Raw genomic sequence first — 25,450 nt, forward strand, 5'->3', positions numbered from 1 at the left:
CCAACGCTTTCCCTACTGTTGCTCTCTCTGGAGTGCTAATAGTCATTTTTACCCTCTCACTATCCAACGCTTGCCCTACTGTTGCATTCTCTGGAGTTGGAATAGTAATTTTTACCCCACGCTATCCAACGCTTTCCCTACTGTGCACTCACTGGAGTGGGAATAGTAATTTTTACCCCTACGCTATCCAACTCTTTCCTTACTGTTGCACTCTCTGGAGTGGGAATAGTAAATTTAGCCCTCTCGCTATCCTACGGAAAAAATATTGTATATATTTTGCTAATAATATGTATATATATATATGTTTTAAAATTATAATTTTTTTTAAGTTACATTAATTATTTATTAATTTTAGGTTTATTTAAGTATTTTATGTATGTTTAAATTAATTATGTTTATTATTATATTAGTTTTAAATTACTTTTAAGATATTTAAAAAATTTGATATTTTGACTGTCTATATTTTTTCCTATCGATATTTTGAGTCAATATTTTTGTACTTACCTGTTTGTAGATAGGAAGTCGATATTCTGGCATTCGATATTTTAACCTCGATATTTTGGCAAGTCGATATTTTGACTGTCGATATTCTGTCAGTGATCCATTGTCGAATCTGAACCCCAGTGAGGGGGGGCGGAATTCATCTCCTGAGGTCACCATAACGCAGGGGGAAGAGGGGACTTCTTATTAAAAAAGAGGAACTCGGTTTTATCCGAGTTAAGTTTGAGACAATTCAGTGTCATCCAAGCCAAGCTGTTAATCAGGCAGCTTCTGATTTTAGTGAAAGCATTGTCTAACTAGTCCTCGAAGGAGAACTCCAGTTGGGTGTCGTCCGCCTACTAGGTGTGGCCTACCAGAGCCACCAGAGGTGAGAGGTAGGTGTTGAAAGGAAGAGGGCTCTGTGAGGAACCCTGGGGAACACCGCAGAGCAGGGGCTTCTCAGCAGAGATGAGGTGGAGAAAGACTTGTTGTGACCGGTAAAAGGCAATGTCATTTAAAACGCCAATTGGTTAAACGCTTGCTAATACAAGACCTACTGCGTTGAAAATTATTGATTTTACTCATGTCAAGGGTACCAATATATTAAACCTCATTTGGTAACCCTTAGATATTTTTTATCACCAAGTTCATCACCTTACACCCACTACACCCTCAATAGCACTCTTTATTATGGCATCTTACTTTAAATATCTCTGGCAAAGAGCCCCCAAGGGGTTTGTTGGACATTGCAGTGCAGGCCCAACAAGGAGATGCAAGATGATGAAGCATGGTACCCTTCTAGGTGTGTGAGGGCAATTGCTTCTGATCAATTAGATCCCCAGATCAAGTTGATCAGACTCCTTTCCGACCAACAGCTTCCCTCTCTTCTTTCCTGCTTTGATGAGCTACGGCCCAATGTTGAGGTTTACAAAAACATTTTCTGAAATTAAAAAGCCTTATTAACACCTCTTTGAAATGTGTCCCAAATACCATCATTTTATTATTAAGAGCAGATTCTTCTGTGCTGCATCCATATGTCAGTTGTACTGACAGGTCTTGTAGTAGCCACGATTTACTCCCCATCAAAAGAAATTCAGGAGAGTATCTTTATTTGTTACTCTAATTGTCAATAACTCAGAACTAAAGATAGATGAAAAGTTTTGCTGAAAAGTGAAATTGGTGAAATATGCCTCACATGAAGATTAAATGGGGGTTTCAATATTTGCAAAAATAAGCCCTTGGGAAGGTTTAAAATAAGGGTGGATTGTGTGCCTATGTACAGAAAACAGCCTATGTTCATGGTGCTTTCCAGTTCCTGGACCGCACAACTTGTGGGTTCCCAAAGCAATTGTGAAGGGAAAGGTCTTAACACAGGTTCCTATTCTGGTTGGTTCAAAGGCGGCCAATCAGATTGTTGTTGTTTTAGTGTTTTGTCCATCCTTTGAACAAATCCAAATAAGGTGCTGTATTGAGACCTCTGCTACTGGCTGAAGGTAGCAATTGGAATAGCTCTGTAATAAAATTACAAAATTACTGATTTAAGATTGCAGGTTTGTAATCTCTCAGCATTCCGTGAACTGCTGTGATACAGTGCCTTCTGTTCATGGCACATTTCCCCCCAATGAATTGCTAACGCATACGATGGAAAAAATCTAATTCCATGGCAGAATATGGCAAGAGGTTTTTCAGCCTTGAGATATGTAAATACCACAGGTATTGCCTTGAATGGCCAACAGGGACCCAGAGAAGCTATTTTTCCAACTGCATCAGAAGTTGAGTGTTCGGCTGCCACACTGAATTTAGTCAGGTTTCACAGTGCAGAATCCATTTGCAACCACTAAGGCAGGTAATTGTCCACACCCTCATCAGTGTTTAGATGAGACGTGCATTATGGCACAACAGGGTTTTCCAGTATCCTTCATTCCCTTGATAACATCCTAGAAATGGTTAAACTTGAATTACATGTAGATCATGTCCTTTCAATTTTTCCAGCTCTTAAGGAAGAGGGAGAATAGTGATAATACCCTGCTAGGCTCTGTAGTATCCTACTCTCTTCCATGTATCCTCATCCAAGGCTATTTTTTTGACTTAGTAATCTTAGACTTTAACATGACATATGTCACTGGAAGTACTATCACCTCTCTCCCAAAAGCAGTGTGTCTCTGACAACACCACAAATGCAAATTGCCATGCCACATCACCTCGGGTCCTTCTGTCCCTGTCAGCAACTACATCAGCACTCCTTCTTTCCTGCTCAGTGAGACCGGGAAAGGAGGTGACACCTCTCCCAGGCCTAATAAACAGAAAGACCTGAATTTAAACATGGGGAAAAATGTGCCAGCCTGTAGGTACAACATTCCTCGTCACTGTAAAGATTGCTATGAGGAAGAGACCAAGAGGTACAGTGTCTATCTAACAAAGAACATTTTTGACATTTTCAATTCACTTTTATGGAACAATAAATGGCTGAGTTCCCAAAGACCCTATCCTAAGTGTTCTGATGGACATGGTGCTGTGGCCATTGCTATCACAGTTAGCGCAGTTGAGTTACCTGGCTTAGAAAGTTGAGACTGCACCCATTCCAGGTTATTTCTGCAAGTTGGTGATGAAAGATAAAGTTGATAGAATGAAGGGGTGTGCCCTCACTTACTGAACACTGTCATGCATCTCCCTGGAACTCTGGGTTTGTAGATTGTCAGGTAGTACACAGGTAGACCAGTCAGGGTAATGGCACACCCTATGCCAGTGTTAATAGGGTCTGAGTACAGGGACATTCCTACTATGAAAAGGCACATCACAGTGAAGACCAGTGGGATGAAGAGGGGGACCTGCAAAGCAGAATAAAAATGAAGAGATGTTAAAAGATAGACCCCAGGTTTATTATTCTCAAGCTAAGTATGGACATTTTGGATTAATTCAAGCAAACTCACAACCTGCTTTATAGCACTTATTACAAACCAATATACACATGCATAGTTAACTTCTACCACTCCCACATTCTCATACCATTAAATCAAAGCCACATAACTACCAAACAATCATTTAAACATAACGCAATCCCTATTCCAAGCAATGGACAATCTCAGAGAAATGAAACAAGATCTGAAGTATACAAGCACATGCATTGTGCTTGGCAAAGATCAATGAAAAAATTGCTATTCAATATACTTCATCAGTAAACCATATTCAGTGAGTGTAGAAAGCTGGCTCTTTATATAGTTTACCTGTTAGACGGTGCTTTTGACACTATGTGCAGCCCACATTTTTCACTTTTTGAGCACCCAATTGTTGAGCTTTTACTGTGGGGGAGCCTCCTAAGTTGGGATTCACCCACAGTAAACTCATAATGAAAGAGATTGCACGGGGATTATACTGGTGTCCCCCTGGCTTGACCAGGCCACTGCGTAGCAGGTGGAGTAAGGGACACCGGGCTGGTTACATGCAGACAAAGGTGTACATGCATGTCCACACATGTAAGGGCTGTGCAGGAGAGATTCCTAGCGTGCGCAGTCCCGGAGCAGCTACTAAGTGAATGGTGTGGCAGGACTTATGCAGAATTGGGTAGTGACATGGAATAGGCTTTATACACTGGGAAGGTACATGCCAGGGAAAGACAGTATGTTTTACTGTTTTTCACTTCATTGTTCCCCTATGAGGGTGTGGATCCAAGGGCTAGAGTAACTTTCATAAGGCCTACAGATATCAGACACGCACTAATGTCCACTGTAAGGGATGTGAGAAAGAGTATTCTGCAGTCCAACGTCATATTTGTACTGCTTTTGGGTCACCCAGAAATGACACATTTTTCCGAGTCAGTCATAACCAGGGCCTGGCTGAGGGCTGACCTCAGCATGATGGATTGATAACCTTCCTTCCACAAGCGAAGGCCTCCTCTCCACGAAGTGAAGATGGGTGGGGCTACAGGCTCATCCCTCAGCAGCTATCACTGGGTGCCAGGCACCAGGCTGCACCAAGGAGGGAAGGCAGTGAGGGGGTGGAGGGGCTTTTTCAGAGACCATGTGGCAAGAGACCCTGGACGACACCATTTTGAACAAACCCTGAGGCTGGGCAGGAAGGAGGGAGCAGGGGCGTGGAAGTGATGTGTCGCTGTTTGATAGGAAACACAGAGACATCCTGCCAGCCCCCAACTCAACTTTTAAAAAGTGCCTGCACAGGAAGAAATGCTCTCTCAGGGGTGTATTCTGCTGAGGCAGAGGGTGCTGGAGCCTGGCGCAATTGGCAGTTAGAAGGAGGAACCCACTGACTGCTCCAGAATCCTGAACAGCACCAGGAGAAGAGTCTAGGACCAGTGCGCAGAAGCAGGGGCCTATGCACACGAAGAAGAGAGGCCCAGGAGGGTAGCCAGGCGAAAGGGTGCGCAGGGAGCCAGGGAAGACAGCTCCCTGCTGAACCCCCCTCCGTGTGACCAGGAGGACCAGAGAGAGGGCTCCCAGTGGCTGTGGAGCACCACCAGGAGCAAGAGGAGGCAACAATGATGCAAATCGGCAACCTGGGGGCCGAGATATGCCCCCCAGAAGGTAGGCAACCTTGACCTCCAAGAAGACCAACGATGAAGGGTCAGGTCCTGGGGGCTGTCCCACAAAAAATCAAAGCCGGGGAGCGTCATCGCGCTCCCCATGAAGCTGGTAAAGTGGGGTGCCAGGAGCCCACTCTGGCCCCCAAGAAGAACTGGAGCAGAGGAGCACCATTGCGCCCTTCTTTTCGGAAAAGTGCAGGGGCCTGGGATCCCAACTCGGGCCCCGTCAAAACTGGGGAGTGTCATTGCGCTCCCCATAAAGAGAGAGTGTGGGGCCTGGGACGCCAGCTCTGGGCCCTGAGAGCAGGACGGAGGAGAGGGGAGTGCCATCTCACTCCCCTGTAGCCTCACTGGGCTGGCAGCAGTCTCAGTGTCCGCCCAGAAGTGCTGGCTCCCGCGGCAGCACGCGAGGGTGCTGGCCGAGCAGGGAGCTGGCGGGGGCAGCCGCGGGTGGGCTCCCCAGGCTGCCCTCCAACGTGGAGGCATGTGTAGGTCCCGGATGGGGCTGAGACCCACAGAACCGAAGAGGAGGCGCCAGGGGCCCGGATGGGACCTGGCCCTGAGCACAGACAAGAGCAGCCGGGGGTGGGCTTCCTGGGCTGCAGGACTTACCTGGGGGTCCAGGGTGGGACCAGGCCCCCCAACAATGCCTGAGGAGGTGGCGAAGCCATGGTGGTGCAATTGCGGCTCTCCCATACGCAGCGAGGGAGCCGCTGCTACAAAATTCATGAAAACGGAGAAGCGCCCCCATAATGCCATGCAGGCCTGGACCGGCCTGCAGGGGAAATCAGCCCTTTTCTCTGATTGTAGTGGCCCCAGGCGAACGCGGTCACCACCCAGTGAGTGCAGAGGTGCCGGGGGAGCTGCAGGAGCAACGCAGTCTCCTCCAGCATGAAGATGAAAAGTCACACCCTCAGTCTCTGGGGGACTGACAAGAATAACCCCTCATGGGCTCATCCAGGCTATGTCAGATTTCCCATGGTTCACACTTTTGTTCTACAGCTGGGGGTGCCTCAGAGATTGCCTAAAGGAGTGAAGGACTGAGTTTGGGCTGTCTGGAGAAGGGCATCGCCTGGAGGTGAAGAAGGGTAACTGCACCCTTTGAGAAATTACTAATGTTATTTCTTTTAAAGGGACTGAAAGTCACATGTGTAATGTGAAGTACCAGTGTAAGGTGATGTCATAAGCAAAGTGGGGTTATGTTGCCAGAAATTCCTGCTTGGGGATCTGTCTGTATATGCGTAATCCTGTGATTTAATCTGTGATGCCTTTAGGGGCTGTAATTGCAATGCATTTTAATGATTCACAAATATGATGAGTACTATAATTCTAAAGTGATGCTTTAACATATATTCTTGCTGCTTCGCTTAGGTGAAGAACCCAGACTGCCAGCCCTTAAGATATAGAGGTGTATACCTATTAGTCAGTAGGAAATGCTCAGTCAGGGTATGTGTCACCAAGGCAGGGTTACCTGTTTTAAATGCTTGTTGAGATAATGGGGTGGGTCGCCACTGGGCTGCTGCCAGTGCGCAGGGACTGCGCTCCAGGTGATGTTCAACTAACTGCATTGGGGGCAAGATGATGTGCATACATGGGAGTGGTGGTACTAGACCCACCCCCCTACGGGAGGGGTGGAGATGTTATGCAATGTCACAAAGTAATTCCAACAGCTTATGTATATTTGTAAATTGGTGCATAATATTGAGTAGTGTGTGTGTTTAATAAATGTACTCTTAATTTTATAAAGCAAATTATAGACTGGACAATCAATTATTGAGTTTTATTTCTGCTTACCTGCAAATGGCGATTTCTAGCCCACACCATCTCCCTTGAGTAAGCTTCAGACTGCTCTGCAACACTACCCTCTGAGAGTCAGGCGCTACAATTGGGTGTTTGGTTCTCAGTGAAGGACAAATGTAGTCATGTTATTTGTGCAGGCCTCACAGATGCTGCCTCGTTTTCCAACAGTACCAAAATTAGGTGCTCTGTGTAGAGAGTCCAGGTATCCCTTACTAGTGTACAGGGGCATTATTTACCAAATCCCAAGGTGCTCTATTTGTGGTAGTGTGGCGAGCAGCCTCGGGTATATCAGAGGGGAGTGTTAAGCATTTGTTGCACACGCCAAGCCAATAAATAAGACACACACTCAATAAGGAAATCTGACACCAATCTAGAAAAATAACATATATGTTTATATTAATGTAGACACTAAGATTTTCGAGATTAGCTTAGTACTTTTCAAGTTAGCGATTTTCAGAAACACAGCTTTCAGATATGAGCCTTAAATGTGGTAATGTTATCCAATAGGAGAAACATGCACTTCATAGGAGTACTTGCAATGGAGTTCCAGGGTTGTTCTTCTGGACTTAAGGTAGGTAGGGGCCAAGGTCCTGAGACCCACCAACAGTTTTGGTTTACCTGCCTGGTGTGTCCGGGTGCAGAGGTGCTGGTCATAAGAGTAGCCTTGAACGCTGTGGCTGAAGTCAATGGGAAACCTGCAACAAGAGAAAGGCTACAAGTGGGGACTAGGGACCGGACCGGCAGAACCCAAAGGGAGGTTCTGTTCTTGAGTGTCTCTGGACCAAGGGTGCACCGTTATTAGGCTCAGATTCATGGAGGTGGATGACTAAACAGTAGATAGATTAGAGGGTAAAAGGATGAGTGAATCAATCGGTGGATGGGCAGGTGAAAGCATGGCAGAGTAAAGGGATAGATGGATGAGTGGGTAAATAGATAGGTGGATGGACAGCTGAAAGGATAGCGGAGTAAAGGAATGGATGGGTGAGTTGGCACAAAGACAAGTGAATGGATGGTAGAGTGGATGGACAAATGGATGGGTGGATGGATGTGGTTGAGTGTAGCGTTGGTGGATAGCTGAAAAGATGGAGGGATGGATGACAGGGTGGGGATGGAGGGATGGCAGAGTGGATGGATGGATGGCAGAGCAGATGGGTGGATGGCAGAGACGATGGATGGATGCATGACATCGTGAATGGATAGATGGGTGATGGATGGATGGCAGAGTGTATGGATGAATGAATAGGAGATTGCTTCAATGGAAGGACGCATGGCAGAGTGGGTGGATGGATTGCAGAGTGGATAGATGACAGAGTGTATGAATGAAAAGAATAGGGAATTATTGACTGATGGATGAAAGAATGAATGGACCAGCAGCTGGATGGAAGGATGATAGGATGAATAGACAGTTGCTTGGATGGAAGAGACAAGAGAACTGTTTGAGGGAGGTTTGGGCTCACTTGCTTCTCTTTATAGTGCCGCCAGAGATTTGGTATTTACATTTTCTGGCTGCTTCCTTGCTATAAGGTTACACACTTCGAATCCATTTGTGCACTGCTGAGGTGCAGTGAAATTCCTTGGAACATAAAATGCTGAAAGGAGGAAGAAGCGCTGGATACAGCATTAGACATACGGGCTGTAGAAACCCTAGCAGCTGGTCTCTTAGTGGAAGCCTTAAAGCCTGTATTGTATGTGCCCGGCTTCGAGGCTTGTATTCCTCTTACACAGGATGTAACATTTTTCTTATTGGCCACATATGTATTATTTTATTTGACATGACCACTAGAACGGATTCACATGGCTGCCTGATCTTGGTGGATGCATGGCAATAGTGGGCAGATTGCTTGGCACGTGGTTGCATTTGTTGTTTGGACCTGTGTCAGGCCAGATGACAGACTTATGGGAGCTGGAGGTGCTGAAGTACGGGTCTATAGAGGCTGAGACAGGAACACTAGACAGTCCTAGCAGGAACTCAGTCCTATGCCTACCAATGTTTTTCATGGTATGGCTTTCTGATTTTCACCAGGGCCACCATTAGAATGGCGGGTGGACTTAGTCCTCCCACCATCCCATCGGTAATCGGGACTGCCCGCCATAAGGGCGGGGGTCCTTCGGGGGGTATTAGGATGTGTCCGCACTGTGGCGGGCGCATCCTGTATTTTTATCCTTGTGGCCCGCCACAATGCTAAAAATGCACTTTTACATTTGCATAAACAAAGTGACAGGCACCGCGCGGTGCCTGCAGCTTTGTTTATGCGAATGCAGGGGGGTACCACAGGTACCCCCCGTGTGCGCCCCCCACCTCTCCTTCACTCTGGGGGCCCGCAGGGGGCCCCCAGAGTGAAGACCGCATGCCTTTCCGTGGCGGCACGGAAAGGCATCTCCCTAAGCCCATTGTAATATGGCTGGCGGTGTCTAATAGACACCGCCACCATATTAATCCTTTGGGGCGGAAAAGCGGCAGACGGTCTTTCAATCTGCCGAGGATCCCCCCGCCATACTAATATGGCGGGGGTAATTCGAACGCGGATGTCGGGCAGATTGCCCCCGACATCCTAATGGGCCCCTTAGTTTGATCCTTTTTTAGCATCCCTTCACTGTTTGCTATTTTTCCCTTTACAGTTCACTCAATTCCCTCACCGCTATCCCCTCCTTGTATTGTTGGTTGTGCTATCTCTTGTCATGTTTCTCATAACATTTTACCTGTGTGGGTTCTGCAGCATCCAGGGGTCTGGACCAGATTCAAGGTCAGCTTGTCTCTGCACCATATATTGCTGAAACCAGTAAACCTTGTTCTAGTTGTTTTTCTTGCTTAACAACTAGCTGGTATATTATGGTTAGGGGCCTATTACGATTTCGGTTGGAGTTTCCTCTGACCGACACCATGGCGGTCAACAGTCCCGTCCATCTAATTTTAATGTGACCGCACATGGTGCGGTCGTGTTCGCCCATTTCTTTATGGGAGCTTTTGTTATGGCCGTAAACCGGTTGTATCACAAACTCCCATAGAGAAATGGGAGATTGCTTTAATCCCAGCACCCGGTAGCAGGCACCTCAAAGTGCCTGCCACGAGGTGCAAGGATTTACAGGGGGCAACTGAGGTCACAAGGGAAAGGGGGCCATGCTAGTGGCCCCCAAACACGCTTTCCGACAGGGTGTCCATGCCGCAAAGGCCGGCATGGAAACCCTGCCGGAAACCTTGCAGCGGAAGTTGGACTACGGTCCGGGTTTCGACTGGCCAACCGGTTCCTTGAGCCTGTAGGAAGCCAGCCATAATGACTGTCCGGTTTCAATTGTGACCGGCGGTATCATAACTAGCCGGTCGGAATTGAAACCGATGATTTTGGAAAATCTCCTACTTAAAGGTCAGAGGCTTTAGGGGCAAAATCATAATCGGCCCCACATCAGTGTATAGCCTTTGTCTTCCAGCTAAATAGATTTACTTTCTATTGTAATCTCCAGACAGTATTGTACCATACTTTTAATTAGACCTAACCGTAGAAAGTAGGCTCCAGTCCAGACTTTCTCTCTTTCACTCCCGTCCCTGTTTCTCCCCTGATTTCTTTGTATGGTGATACAACCTTCTTGTTTACTAACACCGATACAAAGCGACAGAAGGGGCTTTTAGCAGGTCGGCTACACCAAAATCTGTCCTGCTGGTAGAGTAGTGCAATAGTAGTTAACACAGAGTTGTATATGGAGACTTTATGAGGATAATCACCACGTAATCTATCATGGGAGGATTAGACAAGTGAAACTGTTTCCTGTACATGGTAACATTTGCTAAGGTATGTGGTGTAAGGTGCGCTCCTCATAGTCATAATTGTTGAGTTGCTTGTGGAGGCTCATCTTTATTGGCTTTTATGACATCTGTCATGGCATGCATGCTCGCATAATGGCTCAGTAAACTATGGCCTTGTGTTCATGCAATGCATTCGGTAAAGTGGTTGCAATTTGTGCAGCGACTTATACAGAAATCAATATGCAAAAGGTGAGTTGTAAATTGCTACCCATTATGATTCACTACCATCACAGGAATGGTGGCCTGTTGAGGTCAGCAGATCACCATGTATCTGAACACCTTTAAATAAAGCATTTATTTTTAATGCTGCCTCTTTTCAATGAAAAGTTTTGAAATCTTTTTTATGAGTAACCGGCAGGTCCAGGGACCACTGCCTGCTCAAAAAATGTTTTTATAACATTGACAAAAGGAAAGGTGTCTTTAAATGACCCTTTCCAGGTTGCAAGTGGGTTTCCACCTCCTTTGAAGTGTCAGTAACCGATCAATGATTCGCAAACAAAATTTGCAGTGAGAAATCATGGATACAAACCATAAGAAATTGCAAATTGGAAGGGACGTCCTAAACATGCCCCTTTTAATGTGCACTTTAATATGCAGTTACAAACCTATTTTGCGATTTGGTAACGAGTAACTGACTTATAATTTTGATTTCGAACATATTTTACAACTGTTTTGTGGTCACAAAGGCTCCAATTTTTTGAATCAGAGCTTTTGTGACTTCAAAACAGCTTTATACTTAAGGCCCCTTGTTACTGCATGTCCATTCTGTCACTGTGTACCTAGTTTTTTTGTTTTTTTTAGCAATTTTACCTGACATGACATAGGGTGTAACTGTAGCATAGAACACAATTTTTGCATAGGAAAAACGATTTTGCTGCTGTACTTTCTATGCTTGCACTCTGTTTGTCCTGACACATCATGCCTCCAATTTAAGTAACTTGACACTTAAAGGCCTGCTGTTAGAAGTGGGATTTCTGGATGGCTAAGGCTTGCGCCAAAGCAAGGCAGAAACCACCATTATAGTCAGGGCAAGGGAGTCACACGCCAAGATAACCCCTGCTCACCCCCTTGGTAGCTTGGCACGAGCAGACAGGCTTATCCCGGAGACAATGTGTAAAGCATTTGCGCACGCACACAACAGCAACAACATCCTAGGCACACCACAAAAGGAACTCCACACAAGGTTATATAAAAATAACTATTGTATTATCAAAAACACATCAGATAGTATCACACAATATACATTGTGCCAACTGGCACGGGCAATATTCACACAGTATTATTTACATAGGACAGTGCCACGTGGGCCACTGTCAGGAATAAGCACTTGGTACAACTAGCACTTAGAATAACTGGAACACAAACTGACAATTGTAGAACAGCACCAGTAACCACTTGTAAAGGTAGGTACACATTACACAATACTAATAACCATAGGTCTAGATCACGCAGGGACACAAACTCACTAGTATAACATACTAGGCAAAGTAAACTTCTAAGCATGAGCACATTTAGAAGTATAACAAGCATAAAGGCAAAGCACATTACGCAGCAAACATATTAGGCCTAACCAGTATAAATACAGTAGGCAATCTCCTCACTAGTCTAAACACATTAGACCCCACCCCCTAAGAATAACTCGCATTTAGGGGTGTAACTCACAGTGAAGTAAAACCTCACTAACACCAACCTTCATAGGTAAAACCATCTCTAGAGGTATCATCACAGGGTGCATAAAACATACTAGATGCATTACATTTCTTAGCACCACATTTAAAGCACATGAATCACATTAGGCAATTATCATCACAAACCTAGTAAGTAATCAAATTGCGCAAAAATCACATTAGGGCCTTGTGCCCTTCCACAACTGGCCATCAAGAAGGGCTCAAATGCCCTGTGTCCAGAATGTCAGGGCGCGCTGCCATTGCAGCGCCAGTCAGGGGTGCGCAAACCTAAACGTTGCAGCTGCCCACTACTTGCTGGGCAGCTGATGACAATCACAAGGGCCTAAACGCTGCAGCTGGCACTAAGTGCTGCACAGCTGTGAAGGGCCAAGGTAGGGGCGAAGGGAGTGTGACTCACTCCTGGATTCACAAAGAACAGGTCCCCCTAAAAGAAATAAAAGCCTAAACGGTGCAGGTGCCCACTACTTGCTGGGAGGCTGTAAATGAGCAAATCCAAACTGACGCATTGGCTCTCACTGGCCCTCAAACAACACTGCACCACATGCCGGAGCCCTCTAGGCTCTAGAACAAATGCAGGTGTCCCCTAAAGAACTGCGGGGGACAGGACGAAATGGGCCCTGGCACAACCGTGCCCTCTGGGCCCAGCTGGGGGCTCTTTAAAGTAACATTTCCCTACTGTAGCCATCTGCCTCGGAAAACACTTATGATGGCGGGGGAGCCACCTAGGCTCCTTAAACAAATATCGCGGTGTAGCGGCCCACTGCCATCTGGGGCCACTCAGGACAAAGCACTGTGCTTCCTCTGGCACCTCATGGTGCTCTGTCAACCAATCGCTGTCCCCATTGTTGAAGCGCACCGGCTCTGGAATAGGCAGGTCTCGGGGAGCACACTGGCTCCTCACATGATCAACATTGGCCCCTCCGGCCCTTTAAACATGGAAGCCCCACAGGGCTTTACATCAATTATGCCCCCTGTCGTTGGAGCCACCTAGGCTCAGAAAGGTAACTCCGGCCCCCAGGGGCACGAAATGCCCAATTGTTGGAGCCATCCGAGGCTCTGAGAATTTCAGTCAGAAACGTTGGGGCGGCCCACTGCCATCCGGGGCCGCCCTAGATGCACCCCTCACTGTGACTCATCCATACGCTGCAACACACGCCCGGAGCCCCCCAGCCAGTCTTCATTTACCGGCTGCTCTCCTCCGGCGGGGCTCCTTCGGTCAGGCGGCAGCACGTCTCTGGCGTCACCCAGGCCCCCTCCTGGGACCCGGGACACCGAGGGGTCAATTCCTCCTCTGCCGCAGGGCTCCCTCCGCTCATGGGAGCCCTGCAGAACCGGCCAAGCTACCTTGGTTGCCTCTCTTCCGGCTGCGCCGGCCAATTAGAGCGTGGCGGCGGGCGGGACTTCCTCCGAAAACTGGAAGTCCCGCCCCGCGTCAGGCACTACGGTGCCCGACTTCCTGTTTGCGGCGCGAGGGCCGCGGCAGTGATCTCAGGGGCACAGAGAGGGGTAGGCACCCTCTAGGTTTAAAATAAAAGTAAAAACGGGGTGGGCACCCGTTAAGGTGCCTATAAAAAGGGGTGGCACCCTTAATTAATGAAATAAGTGAATCAAGGGGCAGAATGCAGGGTGGGCACCTGCGCTGGCGACCACAAGGGCAGGAGCGCTTCACCTGAGGGAAAACAACAGCGTTCTGCCCACACATGGGAAATAAAGCGCCCACGAGGCGCATGGGACACAGCTAGAACCATAGGCCCCAGAGACGGAGATGACCCTTACAGCAAGAAGGGTCCAAAGAAGTCCTAGAGCATCAAGATGGAGCACAGCAGCTCCCAGTAAAGGAAAGTCCTCCAGGAATCCAGGGGCTGGGCAGGGCCCAGGGAGGCAAGCCTTCCCCTGGGCCCCAGCAGTAGCACGCCCCTGGTAGATTCAAGTTGTCAAACAAGAACATTGAACATGAGGTCACAGCCTCATTTTATACACAAACATCCCTTTGTCTCTAGGGTGCAGGGTGGGGGAAAAACCAGACGCAGCTGGTTTTGGAGCACTCTGCTATGCTCAACCCCTCTCACTATTCACTGGCCAGGCTAGGGTCATCAGTCGCACCACAGGGGGCGGAGCCAGCATTGTGGAGAGAAAGCACAGCCCTATTCAGGTCCCAGGTGCACTCCTCCCCAGCCATCAGCATGCATAGCTCCCATTCACCACCGGGGCAGACCCATCCTGACTCCTGGAGCCAGGATTACCAGCCAGCTCCAGCGAATCATAAGCCAGCACATTCACTACACAGACACACCAACTTCTAGAAGTGGCACTTCCACAATAGACACATTAAAGCCGCACACATCATCGTGCAGCATTCAATCTTACGAGTTCGCACATACCAAACTCGACCCTGCACTCCCCACACATCAGGAACTACCATGGTCACACATATTCCCCATGCATTCTTATGGGAGGGCAGGCCACTCACCACACATACACAGAGAGCTCACGCACTTTACACTGTCCCACAGTGAAAAAGTGCGCAGAGGCCTAAAATCACCAACACCAGGTACAGAAATAGGCTAGGAAAAAGCAAAAAAGTTTCGGGGTGAACCTGCCAAAAGGGCGAGGTCCAACACCTGCATATATCAATAGAACAAAAATGTTTTTTCATTGCTGTTTACAGAAATGCTAACATAGTTAAGCTTCAGGTAACACACTAAGGGCTCGATTACGATGTCAGCCAGAGTTGCCTCTGACCGACACCGCCCCGGTCTCGCGTCCTGACACTGCAATCACAATGCAACCACACATGGTGCGGTTTCATACTCCCATTTCTTAATGGGAGGTTGTGCTGCGTCCGTAAACCGCCCATAGCACAAGCTACCATAGAGAAAAAGGAGATTCTGTTAATCCCTAACCATGTGACAGGCAACTCAAGGACCCCATGCGGAGGCCGCAGGGAGAAGGGTGCCCAGCTAGGGGTCTACAAACTTGCTTGCTGACAGGCTTTCCATGTGAGAAAGCCCGGCATGGAAAGCCTGTCGGAAACCAAGCATTGTTATCCCAACTGCGGAAATGCCGTCCATTGGGATTATGTGCCGGACTGGCCGACCGAGCCCGTCAAAATCCAGTCTGAATGACGGGTTGGTTTCAGTTAGCATAGTAAAGCGGCGGTCGGAACTAAAACCGCCTGCCTTTCTGACATGAAAACCCTGTCAGAAAGCATGTAAGGCCCTTAGTAGTAAGAGATAAAGACATATCTGGAAGGTGGTTGTTATTGTTAGAGGACAGTCTGTTCTACAATGTATCATACTTACTGAATAATCATGGGATATCAGATTTCTTCTGATGCAATAGTTTGCTCATAGCCCTCTGGGGCAATCATAATCAGGGCCTTAAAACTACAATCAATATTCAGAATGCAATCAGTGTTGGGAAACTGCTAGAAATGTATCTTGGTGTTAATTCAAATGTGATATTAGAACCACATTTACATATACAGGGTAACTCATGTTTTAGTGGTCCTAATTAACACCAAACAGTTGCTCTTTGAGGTCATCAGGATATAACAATCAATTACTGTTGTGAAAGATATTAAATTACCTTTTACTTAAGTTATTTTCCGCTAGTATGTTGCAACCCATGCATTTTCTTAGATCCTACACTGCAAAGTATCAACAGTTATGGGGATCTTTCTTGAATGTACATAGGGCAGAGCTCTTTTTAGTCTCTCATTTTTGCAGTAGGCAGCCTGTAACTCACTGGGGTTTTAACTGGTCTATCAATAGTGTTAACTATCTAGATATACAGGTTGTAATAGAAGCACCTACAATTGAGGTAATTCATTCTATGGTTCTCTCTGACATTAAAGATGACCGTGCTAAATTGTCATTGTCAAATTATTGTTCAAGGGGTAGAAGAAACATCATTAAATCAAGCGGTTTGCCATGCCAAGCTCATTGTTCATGTGATTCACAAGTTTCCAGATGTATCTGAGAGAAAGTTAAGATTTGCATAACTCCTTTTATGACAGGAAATATTAAAATTGCCCACATGGATGTTTGGACAAAATATTGAGTTTTTAATATCATGATACTAGCATATTGCCACATCAATATTGTGATGTGGAAAATATTGTCAAGACAAGAATGTCATATTTAGTTTGAATTTAAATATTGTTGTTAAAAATAAGTAGAGTTATATTTTTGAAATTTTTGTAATGTTTGAGTTTGTTTTAAGGTAAAATTGTTTGCTTTTGCAGTTTATGTTCCTTTAGGATAGAGATGTATAATTACATGTGCAATGTTTCATAGTCATTTTAAAAATGTTTTTAATTACATTTTATTTAGACTTTTGTATTTTTTAGGAGTGAGAGATGTTTTATTTGGACTTTTGTATTTTTTAGAAGTGAGAGGGGTTTAGAGGGGAAAGGGGAGAAGAGTTTTTAAAATACATATATTGAATTTTGAATTCTTCAAAGTAACTTCTGAAAAATGTATTAATATTTACGTTTATATATAGTATATACTTCAACATTGATTTTCATTGCAGTTTGTTTAATAATGTATTTACATAATATATTACATCTGAATATTATCTGTATATATGTATTTTTACCAAACAAATATTACTAAATGTAATTTTTACAAAGTGGTGATTTTATTCTGGATTGTACAAGAAATGAATAGTTATTGTATGTACTTTGGCAAGAATTATATTTTCTTTGATATTTCATTTTTAATGTGTAATGTTTGAGTGCGGTATATGCAGAAACATTTTTCCTCCTTTAAGAAAGGCTAATTGAGGATCATATCATATATTTGTATGTAGTAAGGGTATTTATTTAAAGTGTATTCATATTATATATTTTGTTAACTGTATGTGTATATGTGTTAGTTTATCATTTTTATATTATTGTGTGTTTAATTACTTAAATTTGTAATCTTTTATTTTTGTATTTAGTTGGTTATTTTAAAATTATTTGTTTGCATTTGGTTGTTTTAGCATTTTTAAATGTAATTAATAGTTGAAAAAGAATTGGCTCACTTTTACAGTGTATATTTTATGCGTTAACAATATTTTGATATACTTTACTTTTCTATTCAATATTGTGGTATTTTACATATTATTAACAGGAATATTCTTGTTATCAATATTTTTGTATCTCTTGTTTGTATATAGGGTGAGGATATTTTGGTAAACAATATTTTTGGCGATATTGTGGTGAGTTGATGTTTTGGTGATTGATATTGTGTCATGTAGCCCTGCCCACATCAGCCATGGGAGCAATATTAGCATTTCAGTCATTGTACGCTTCAGTGCATAAATCTACATGTCCTTCCCTACACTACGGGTAGAGTTGAAAATGTAACTCCGCACTCTGGAGATGCTATAATCAGGTGTGCACTGTTTCTCCCCGTGAATAAGGAATGCACACTAGGTGGAACACGCAAACTCAATGTGCAATGGGGGAAACATAACTGCACATTTTAATCATTCAATCGATATATCATGACTTTATCTGGCTTCATGGGCATCGCTCCCTGTAGGGAGCGCGTGCACCTATGCCTTCTGAAGCGTGCAGTCTCTAGTCTGTAGCGTGCTGAGACGTCATGTGAGAGACCATGAAAAAGCAAATTACCGTTTTAGCGTCGCTCGTGTTTTAAAAGCAGAGGCGCGAAAAAACTGTAATTTGCTTGTTGGCAGAAGGTCACAAGTTGCGCAGCAAGTGACTCTTGCAAATGCCACTTGCTGCGTTCATTTCAGGAACAGAAGCGGGGGTCCAAGACACACATGGGCAGCAGCACCGTCTAGAGGCATTACATACGGCTCCAGTATTTTTACAGGCCATAAAATAATCTTCATTGTGCGGCATTCAAAAAGATTTGCATGGGGGCGTGGCTTCGGCGGCAATGGAGTGAGCAGTGACTCCGACGAGCTCCGGTGCCCCGCTGCCTGTTTTAGCTATCTTGAGAGGAACCTGGGGGCTGCTTTGCACCTCTGGAGATAGGAGAGCCCACTGGCTGTGTGGGGTACGGTGTGAGAGACGGCGGGGGCCCTGGAGGCGGACTGCGAGGAGCCGGTGTGACGGCGGGGCCCCGGCCGGTGGTCACGCCTGCCATCTTGATCGGGCGGCCGTAGGCGGGATCCTTCACCCCTTCGCCCGGACCTGGGTGGCCTCCCCTGGGAGACTCTTGGTAACAGCCTGGTGGGCCCTGCGGAGCGGCCTGGGCGCTGACTTTGCCCTGGTGCTGCCGGGCTGCCCCTTGAAGTGGCTACCGGCGATCCCCGGCCAGAGGAGGATTCGGCGACCTGTGGCTGGGGCAGACGCCGGACTCTGCGGCGGGCTGTCCCTGAGAGCGGTGACAGGGCCTGCGGGGGCGGCGAGCCTTGTGCCGGCCCTCTCTGAGACCGCGGAGTGGCCGTGCATTGGATACAGGCTCTCCCGGTGACTAGAGGAGACGCTTGAAACAGAGGCGGCTTCGAGTGCTGGATCGCCGGAGGGGGCGCGACGAGCCCGGCGAGGAGCTGCAGCCGCCATTTCACAGCCGGCGGCATCATTGCTGAACAGAAGAGCCCTCGGATTCTGGCGCAGGGGCGGAGGTGAGGTGCACTTGTTGGGGGCTGCGGGGGGTGTGGCTGAGTGCGGTGGGCACCCCCTCGCCCCCAGTGCTGTTGGCGGGATACCGCCCGCTCCCTCGCGCCCCTCCCCCCTTTGGAGCTAGCTTTGGACATTGTGCCTGGCGGAGGAGCGTGGGGGCCCTACGGACCTCTGGAGCGGGGACTGCATAGCGCCTTGAGGCCTGTTGTTTCTCTGCCCACCCCCTTGCCTGTCCTGGACTGCTTTGGTTGGGGTCTCGAGAGGCGGCCTGCATGGTGCGGGATGATGGGGTGCTGCAGACCCCTCTTGTGAGGAGTGAGAACTGTGAACTGCGATACTTCCTGATTGGCGCAGCATCACTGGGGCTGGTGGCGGTGCACCGTCGCGCTCGCCTGGACCTGGACTGACTGTAGCGTAGCCCTCCTGCCTGGTGGTGTGATCTTGGACCTTCTGGACTGGGCCCTGCTTGCCACCTTGACTCCTCCGGCTGCTGCGCCCATAGGCATCTGCATCCCCGGGGCTGGACCGGCTGGACTGGAGAGAGGGAACAGAGCTGCGGCAGACGTGTGAGTACCCCTGCGCTGACTGTGGGGCTCCGGGGTGACCAGCGCCACTCCTGGACGGCGACGCCATTTCCCGAGGGACGAGAGGAGTGACACTCGGAGCTCGAGGGGGGGGCTGGCCTGTGCGGCGTGCTGGTGGCGACAAGAGGACCCAGGCCTGCACCCCGCCTTACGGACAGAGCGAGTTTGTACATGGGGGAGTGCTTGAGAGGGGAGTGGAAGACTGGTGGCGCTCCGCACTATCCCCACACCCCGGCAACGCCATCGAGGAACCGTGCCCGCGACGAGGGACACACACCAGAGGACTGGACGCTACACTCTGAACGGACGATGACCCGAGGCAGAGGGGGGGGGCAAGGCGGACCCGGCGACGGCGTCCAAGGGCACGTCGGTGGTTGCCATGTGGGGCAAAGCAGGGGCGTCGGCCCTGAACGAAGAAACGCCGCCGCCCGTCACTGACTCTCCCCCGGTGACCCAGGCCTTCATGTCCTCTTTCATGGCAGACTTAAAATCTGAGATAGGCTCCTTGCGGTCGGAGGTGCATACCTGCGTCAAAGAAATGCGCAAAGAAGTCACAGAACTGGGAGACAGGGTAGATGGACTTGAAAAAATTGTCGACAGGCGCACTGAAGATGTCGAGCAGTTGTGGCAGAGGGTGGCGGCCCTAGAGGAGCAAAACATCGAGCTCCAGGTCAAACAGGAGGACATTGGGAATAGGGGGCGCCGCAACAACCTCCGAATCCGCGGCGTACCACTCGGGAAGGAAGGGAGTGACATCATGGCCTACATGGCTTAGCTCCTGCACGAGGTGCGAGGCGGAGAAGGGGCCTACCTACCACTTCTGGACCGCACACATCGAGTCTTCAGCGCGGGAGGCAAGACGGGCCTTCTCCCGGATATAATCACCCGAGTACACTACTTCACGGAGAAGGAGGCTATACTGAAAGCAGCAAGGGACAGGCAGGACCTACAGTTCGGAGGGCACAAGATCCAAATCTACCAAGATCTGGCACCCAATACGCTGCATAGAAGGAGAGTCTTCCGCCCTGTGACAGAAAAACTACGGGCTCTCGACATCCCCTACCAGTGGGGGCACCCCTTCGCCTTGATCTTTTGCTGGGGTGACAAACACAGAACACTCCGTCCTACAATGAGGCGGCACAACTGATTGGACTCTCGGAATCCCCCGAACATAGCCCATCCCACCCCAGGCGCCAGCAGAGACCCCCGGCTCGACCGGACTGGACCACGGTGACCCGGCGTCGTCGGACGACCCCGAAGGAAGACTTCTCCACATCCCAGGCCAAGCAAGACATCATAACCACATTCGCTCCCTTGAGAGCGACCGCGAGGAGCACCCCGCGAAACCTCATACTCCGTGACCCCCAATTGGCCAGTCCCCACACTTAGATGACCAACGGTTGCCGAGAGAAACGCCATTACAAACACCTATGCGGTAATGGAAGCCTCCGCGACCGTACGCTCACTGAAGGGCGATATGGCGCCACCTACATTCCTGCAGCCTGCATGAACTCATGCACCCCGGCAATACGGGGGAAGCACATGCCTGGCCCTAAACCTGCCGAATCTTTACAGGGGGGCAACCGAACAATGGATGCGGCTCAGACGGGCTGATGACGCCATGGAATGCTGTTGTGCCCCTTGGGGTGATCGCGAGGATACGTCCTTGCGGCCTTTTGCTACAGGAACTCGCCCCCGTCGCTGGACCCAGGTACTCCTGTAGAATTTATTCTGCTTTCCCCAATTCTGTGATGCATTAGACTCAATTACCCCCGAATCCGTCCTGGGCAGCGGGGCAGACGGGCTCCGTGGCTACTGGGACCTATATCCTCAACAGAACCCCCCCCCCCGTTCTGTCCCATAGGAAGTGACATTCCTGAGACCATCCAAACCCTCGGGGAGAGGATGTCCGGAACATGGGACATTGTGCTAGGGCCCTGTTGGCCCGCTGTGGTTCTTTACTCTCTTCGTTCTCTTTGTTTTCCTACTCTGTCTACTCCTCCTACTTTTCTCCCGAGCTGTCCCTATGCTGTCCCCCCTTCTACCCTCAGGCGGGGTGGCGGCCCCGAGGCTCTTGCAGATGCACACACGGAACTGCAGCAGTGGTGGTGGAGGGAGGTGATTATTCCCACCCATGCGGGGTGGAGGGTGTTGGGTGATAAGGCAGCAACATCCCCCCTAGTGTTATGGCGGTGACTGCTCCCAGGCCCCTAAAGATCCTGTCGCTCAATGTCAAGGGGCTGAACTCCCCCAACAAACGGAACCAGGTATGGCGCTACCTTCTCCATCACTCCCCCGACATCATATTTCTACAGGAGACGCATCTCCTACGGGGGGGACACTAAGCGCATGGCACACCCTAGATACCCCACACAATTCTGGGCATCGGCTGACACCAAAACGGCAGGGGTGGCAATCCTGTGTAGAGCGGGTTGCATGCAGGGACCCACCAAACCATACAAGAGCAGCGATGGGCGCTTCATACGGGCCACGGTGCAGATGGGGGGGATACAGTTCACCCTAGGTAATGTATACGCACCCAACTAGTCGCAAGACAAATATCTCCAGTCACTCCTGAGGGCTCACTTCAAGTCTGATCAACCGCGTACAATCCTTGGTGGGGATTTTAATCTAGTGTGGGACCCAGATATAGATTGCGGGGAAAACGTGTACAGCGGCGCGGGCGCGATGTCCTCTGCGCTCAGGACGCAGATCACGGACCTGGGACTGGTCGACGCGTGGCGCTACCACAACCCGGGGGTCCGAGACTACACCTTTTATTCCCACTCCCACCGAACCTACTCGCGCATCGACTAAATTTTTACTTCCCTAGACCTTGCCCGGGACACGCTGCAAGCTGCCATCTCGGATATCTCGTTGTCGGACCACGCGCATGTGGAACTTATGTTGCAGGATCCCCAGGCGTGCGGCTCTCGGGAGCGACGCTGGACCCTTTCATACCGGGTATCCTCCGGGACCCAGAAGATGTGAATAGCATCCGCGAAGCCATAGACTCGTATTTCACCATTAACAATCAACCCGAGACACCCTTCCCGGTGGTATGGGGCACCTTCAAGGCCACCATACGGGGACATATCACGTTCCTAGCGATCGCAAGACGACGGGAGGCCCACAAGCTGGAGACTAAGCTACGGGCGAAGTCAAGCAGGCGGAGGCACGGGACAGGAATCGACCTTCCTTAGCGTCCAGAAGGGAGCTAGCTAACCTCAGGGGACAACTGCGCCTTTTACGCACTAACAAGGCGGAGTACTCCCTATTAGCGCTGAAGCAAAAATATTATGAGGGTGGAGATAAGGTGGGGCGTATGTTGGCAAGACGGCTGAGAGCGAGAACAGCCAGAGCCCATATCGCTAAAATCCATTGTCAAGATGGCTCCACAGCCGTCACGGAGAGAACAAAACAGGACGCCTTCGTGGCTTACTACACCTCCTTGTACGCGGGGGCACCCACATCGCAGGAGGCGCGAGCAGCTGTCCTCGACGACTACGAGGGGACTCCGTTGCCACCGGCATGTGCAGCGGAGCTGGAGGAGCCCATACTGGAAGAGGAGGTTTCGGTGCCCATTAAAGAACTCCCCACCAGGAAAACCCCAGGACCGGATGGCCCCCCGCTGATCTTTTATCAAGTGTTTCAAACCCAGCTCCGTCCTTATCTGCTTAGGCTCTATCACTCCTTCTCTGACACGTCTGGTCCGTCCTCCGACATGGGAATGGCGGAGATTGCGTTGATCCCGAAACCTGGGAAAGACCCTGCGCTCTGTGCCTCCTACAGGCCTATCGCCCTCTTAAATACTGATCTGAAGATCTAAACCAAGATACTGGCCAAGCGATTGGACCCTTACATGCCGGGGCTTGTGGACCCGGACCAGGTGGGTTTCATCAGGGACCGACAAGGGGCGGACAATGTACGCCGACTGGCGCACCTGGTAGGCAAGGCACGGCACTGGGACATTCCGGCTTGCCTTCTCTCGCTTGACGCGGAGAAGGCCTTTGACCGAGTGGATTGGACCTTCTTGAGGGAAGTGCTCCAGAAGCTTGGTCTAGGTCCTAGAATGATAACTAGCGTTATGGCCCCGTACCTTGGGCCGCGGCCAGGGTCAGAGTGAACGGCCAACTAACACCGCCGCTACAGATACATAGAGGTACGAGGCACGGATGCCCGCTCTCGCCGCTCTTGTTCGCCCTTGCGGCGGAACCACTAGCGGCAATGATACGGCGCGACCACAAAATACATGGCATAGCCCATGGGGGGAGGGACAACAAAGTGGCGCTATTTGCCGACGACTTGATCCTCACTCTCACACACCCCAGTGAATCCCTGCCGGCGCTTCACGAGGTTCTGTGTCTGTATGAGCAGGCATCGGCCCTCAAAATAAATCACACCTGGGCGCTCAACCTCACTATACCCGCGGATGAGCTCCAGCCGCTGAAGGAGGCGGTGCCCTACCAGTGGGCGGAAAGCCAAATCAAATACCTGGGCCTCACACTGACCCCCCACCTGGAATCTTGGTCTTCGGTCAACTGGACGGAGTGTCGTAAAGCGGTGCTGGAGGACCTCCGGAGATGGAGGCCTCTGATGATCTCCTGGCTGGGGCGCCTGAACGCGGTCAAAATGTCGATTCTGCCAAAAATTCTGTACGTTTTTCAGTGTCTGCCCACCCCGATTCCGCTTCACTGCATCCGGAGCCTCCAGCGAGAGATCACTTCCTTCATCTGGGGCAGGAAACACCCCCGGTTCTCGCAGAACATCCTTATGGAGCCGAGGGACAGGGGCGGCCTGGCATGTCCCAACTTGGTTCATTACTATTAGGCAGCGCACCTGCGCTTCGTAGTGGAGTGGGGTGCACGTGCAAGTGACAAACACTGGTTCCACATGGACCGGGCGGTCACAGGACGCACTATATCGGATCTACCGTGGCTTCCGCGGGCAGCGCGCTCCAGGAGTGCCTACATAGCAGTCCCTACAAAAACGGTCCTGAACATATGGGACAATGTTGCTGTGTCTAGGGGCCTCACAACGTTCCCGTCTCCGCACACGCCTATAGCGGGACATTCGCAATTCCCTCCGGCCCACAGAACCCGTGCGTTTGATGAGTGGACGCAGGGAGACTGCAGAGTCATTGGGGACCTCTTCCTCGGGGGCTTACCCAAGACCTGGGAGGACTGCAAAGAAGAGTTCAGACTCCCACCGTCGGCTGGTTTCCAACACACCCAGCTACGTCACTGGACTGCAGGCGACAAAGTATACCAGGCGGCCACCAGGGCCTTCACACCCTTCGAAAAGCTGGCGCGTTCTCTCGGGGGGCTAAAGAGGCTAATTTCGCAAATATATCACATACTACAACACCCTAAGTCAATTCCCGCGCACCCATACCAGAAGCAATGGCAACTGACGACAGGAGCGGACATCGAGCCCTCCCAGTGGAGCAGGCTGTGGCACGATATACCCAAAATCTACCGCAGTGTCCCGCAGCAGGAAAATGCCTATAAATTGCTCACCCAGTGGTACTACACTCCGCTGCGCCTTAGCAAAATGTTCCCTAGGGTCTCGCCGATGTGCTGGAGATGTAGCTCTGCGACTGGTGACTTTGTGCATATATGGTGGGCGTGCCCAACTTTAGCAATCTTTTGGAAGGAGGTACTTAGCCATATCAGAGGGGTGCTGGGTTTCCCCATACCTGAAGAAGTGTCCACAATACTACTCGGCATTTACCCTAGCACACTTAAGGCACTTACCCGCAGCGATTGGATACTCACACTCCACATGCTAGGTGTGGCTAAGCAACTCATAGCCTTGTACTGGAAACAAACTGAAGCGCCGCCCATAGCATCCTGGTTTGTACGCCTTTGGCAGGTACTGGCGCTGAAACTGCTCACGGCAAGGCTGCAGCTGAGAGACACACGCTTTACAGCAGTTTGGAAACCCCTAGTGCGATACCTTTGCTCTGTACAACAT

General features: G+C 49.3%; 1 protein-coding gene across 2 annotated transcripts in view; it reads right to left on the bottom strand.

Annotated features, from left to right (window-relative positions):
• The window catches only part of LOC147734776 (cystine/glutamate transporter-like), a 157,690-nt gene that overhangs the window by 11,482 nt on the left and 120,758 nt on the right, over nucleotides 1-25,450 (bottom strand). The window contains exon 11 of one of the 2 annotated variants that reach the window (XM_086953057.1): nucleotides 3,131-3,308. In XM_086953057.1, coding sequence (XP_086809183.1) covers nucleotides 3,131-3,308 — 178 coding nt within the window. Of the gene's footprint in view, nucleotides 1-3,130; nucleotides 3,309-25,450 lie in introns of those variants that run through there. The other variant, XR_015307540.1, reaches the window with a different exon arrangement.

The sequence above is a fragment of the Lissotriton vulgaris genome, chromosome 1_2, assembly GCF_964263255.1.
Source record: "Lissotriton vulgaris chromosome 1_2, aLisVul1.2, whole genome shotgun sequence".
Taxonomy (NCBI): domain Eukaryota; kingdom Metazoa; phylum Chordata; class Amphibia; order Caudata; family Salamandridae; genus Lissotriton; species Lissotriton vulgaris.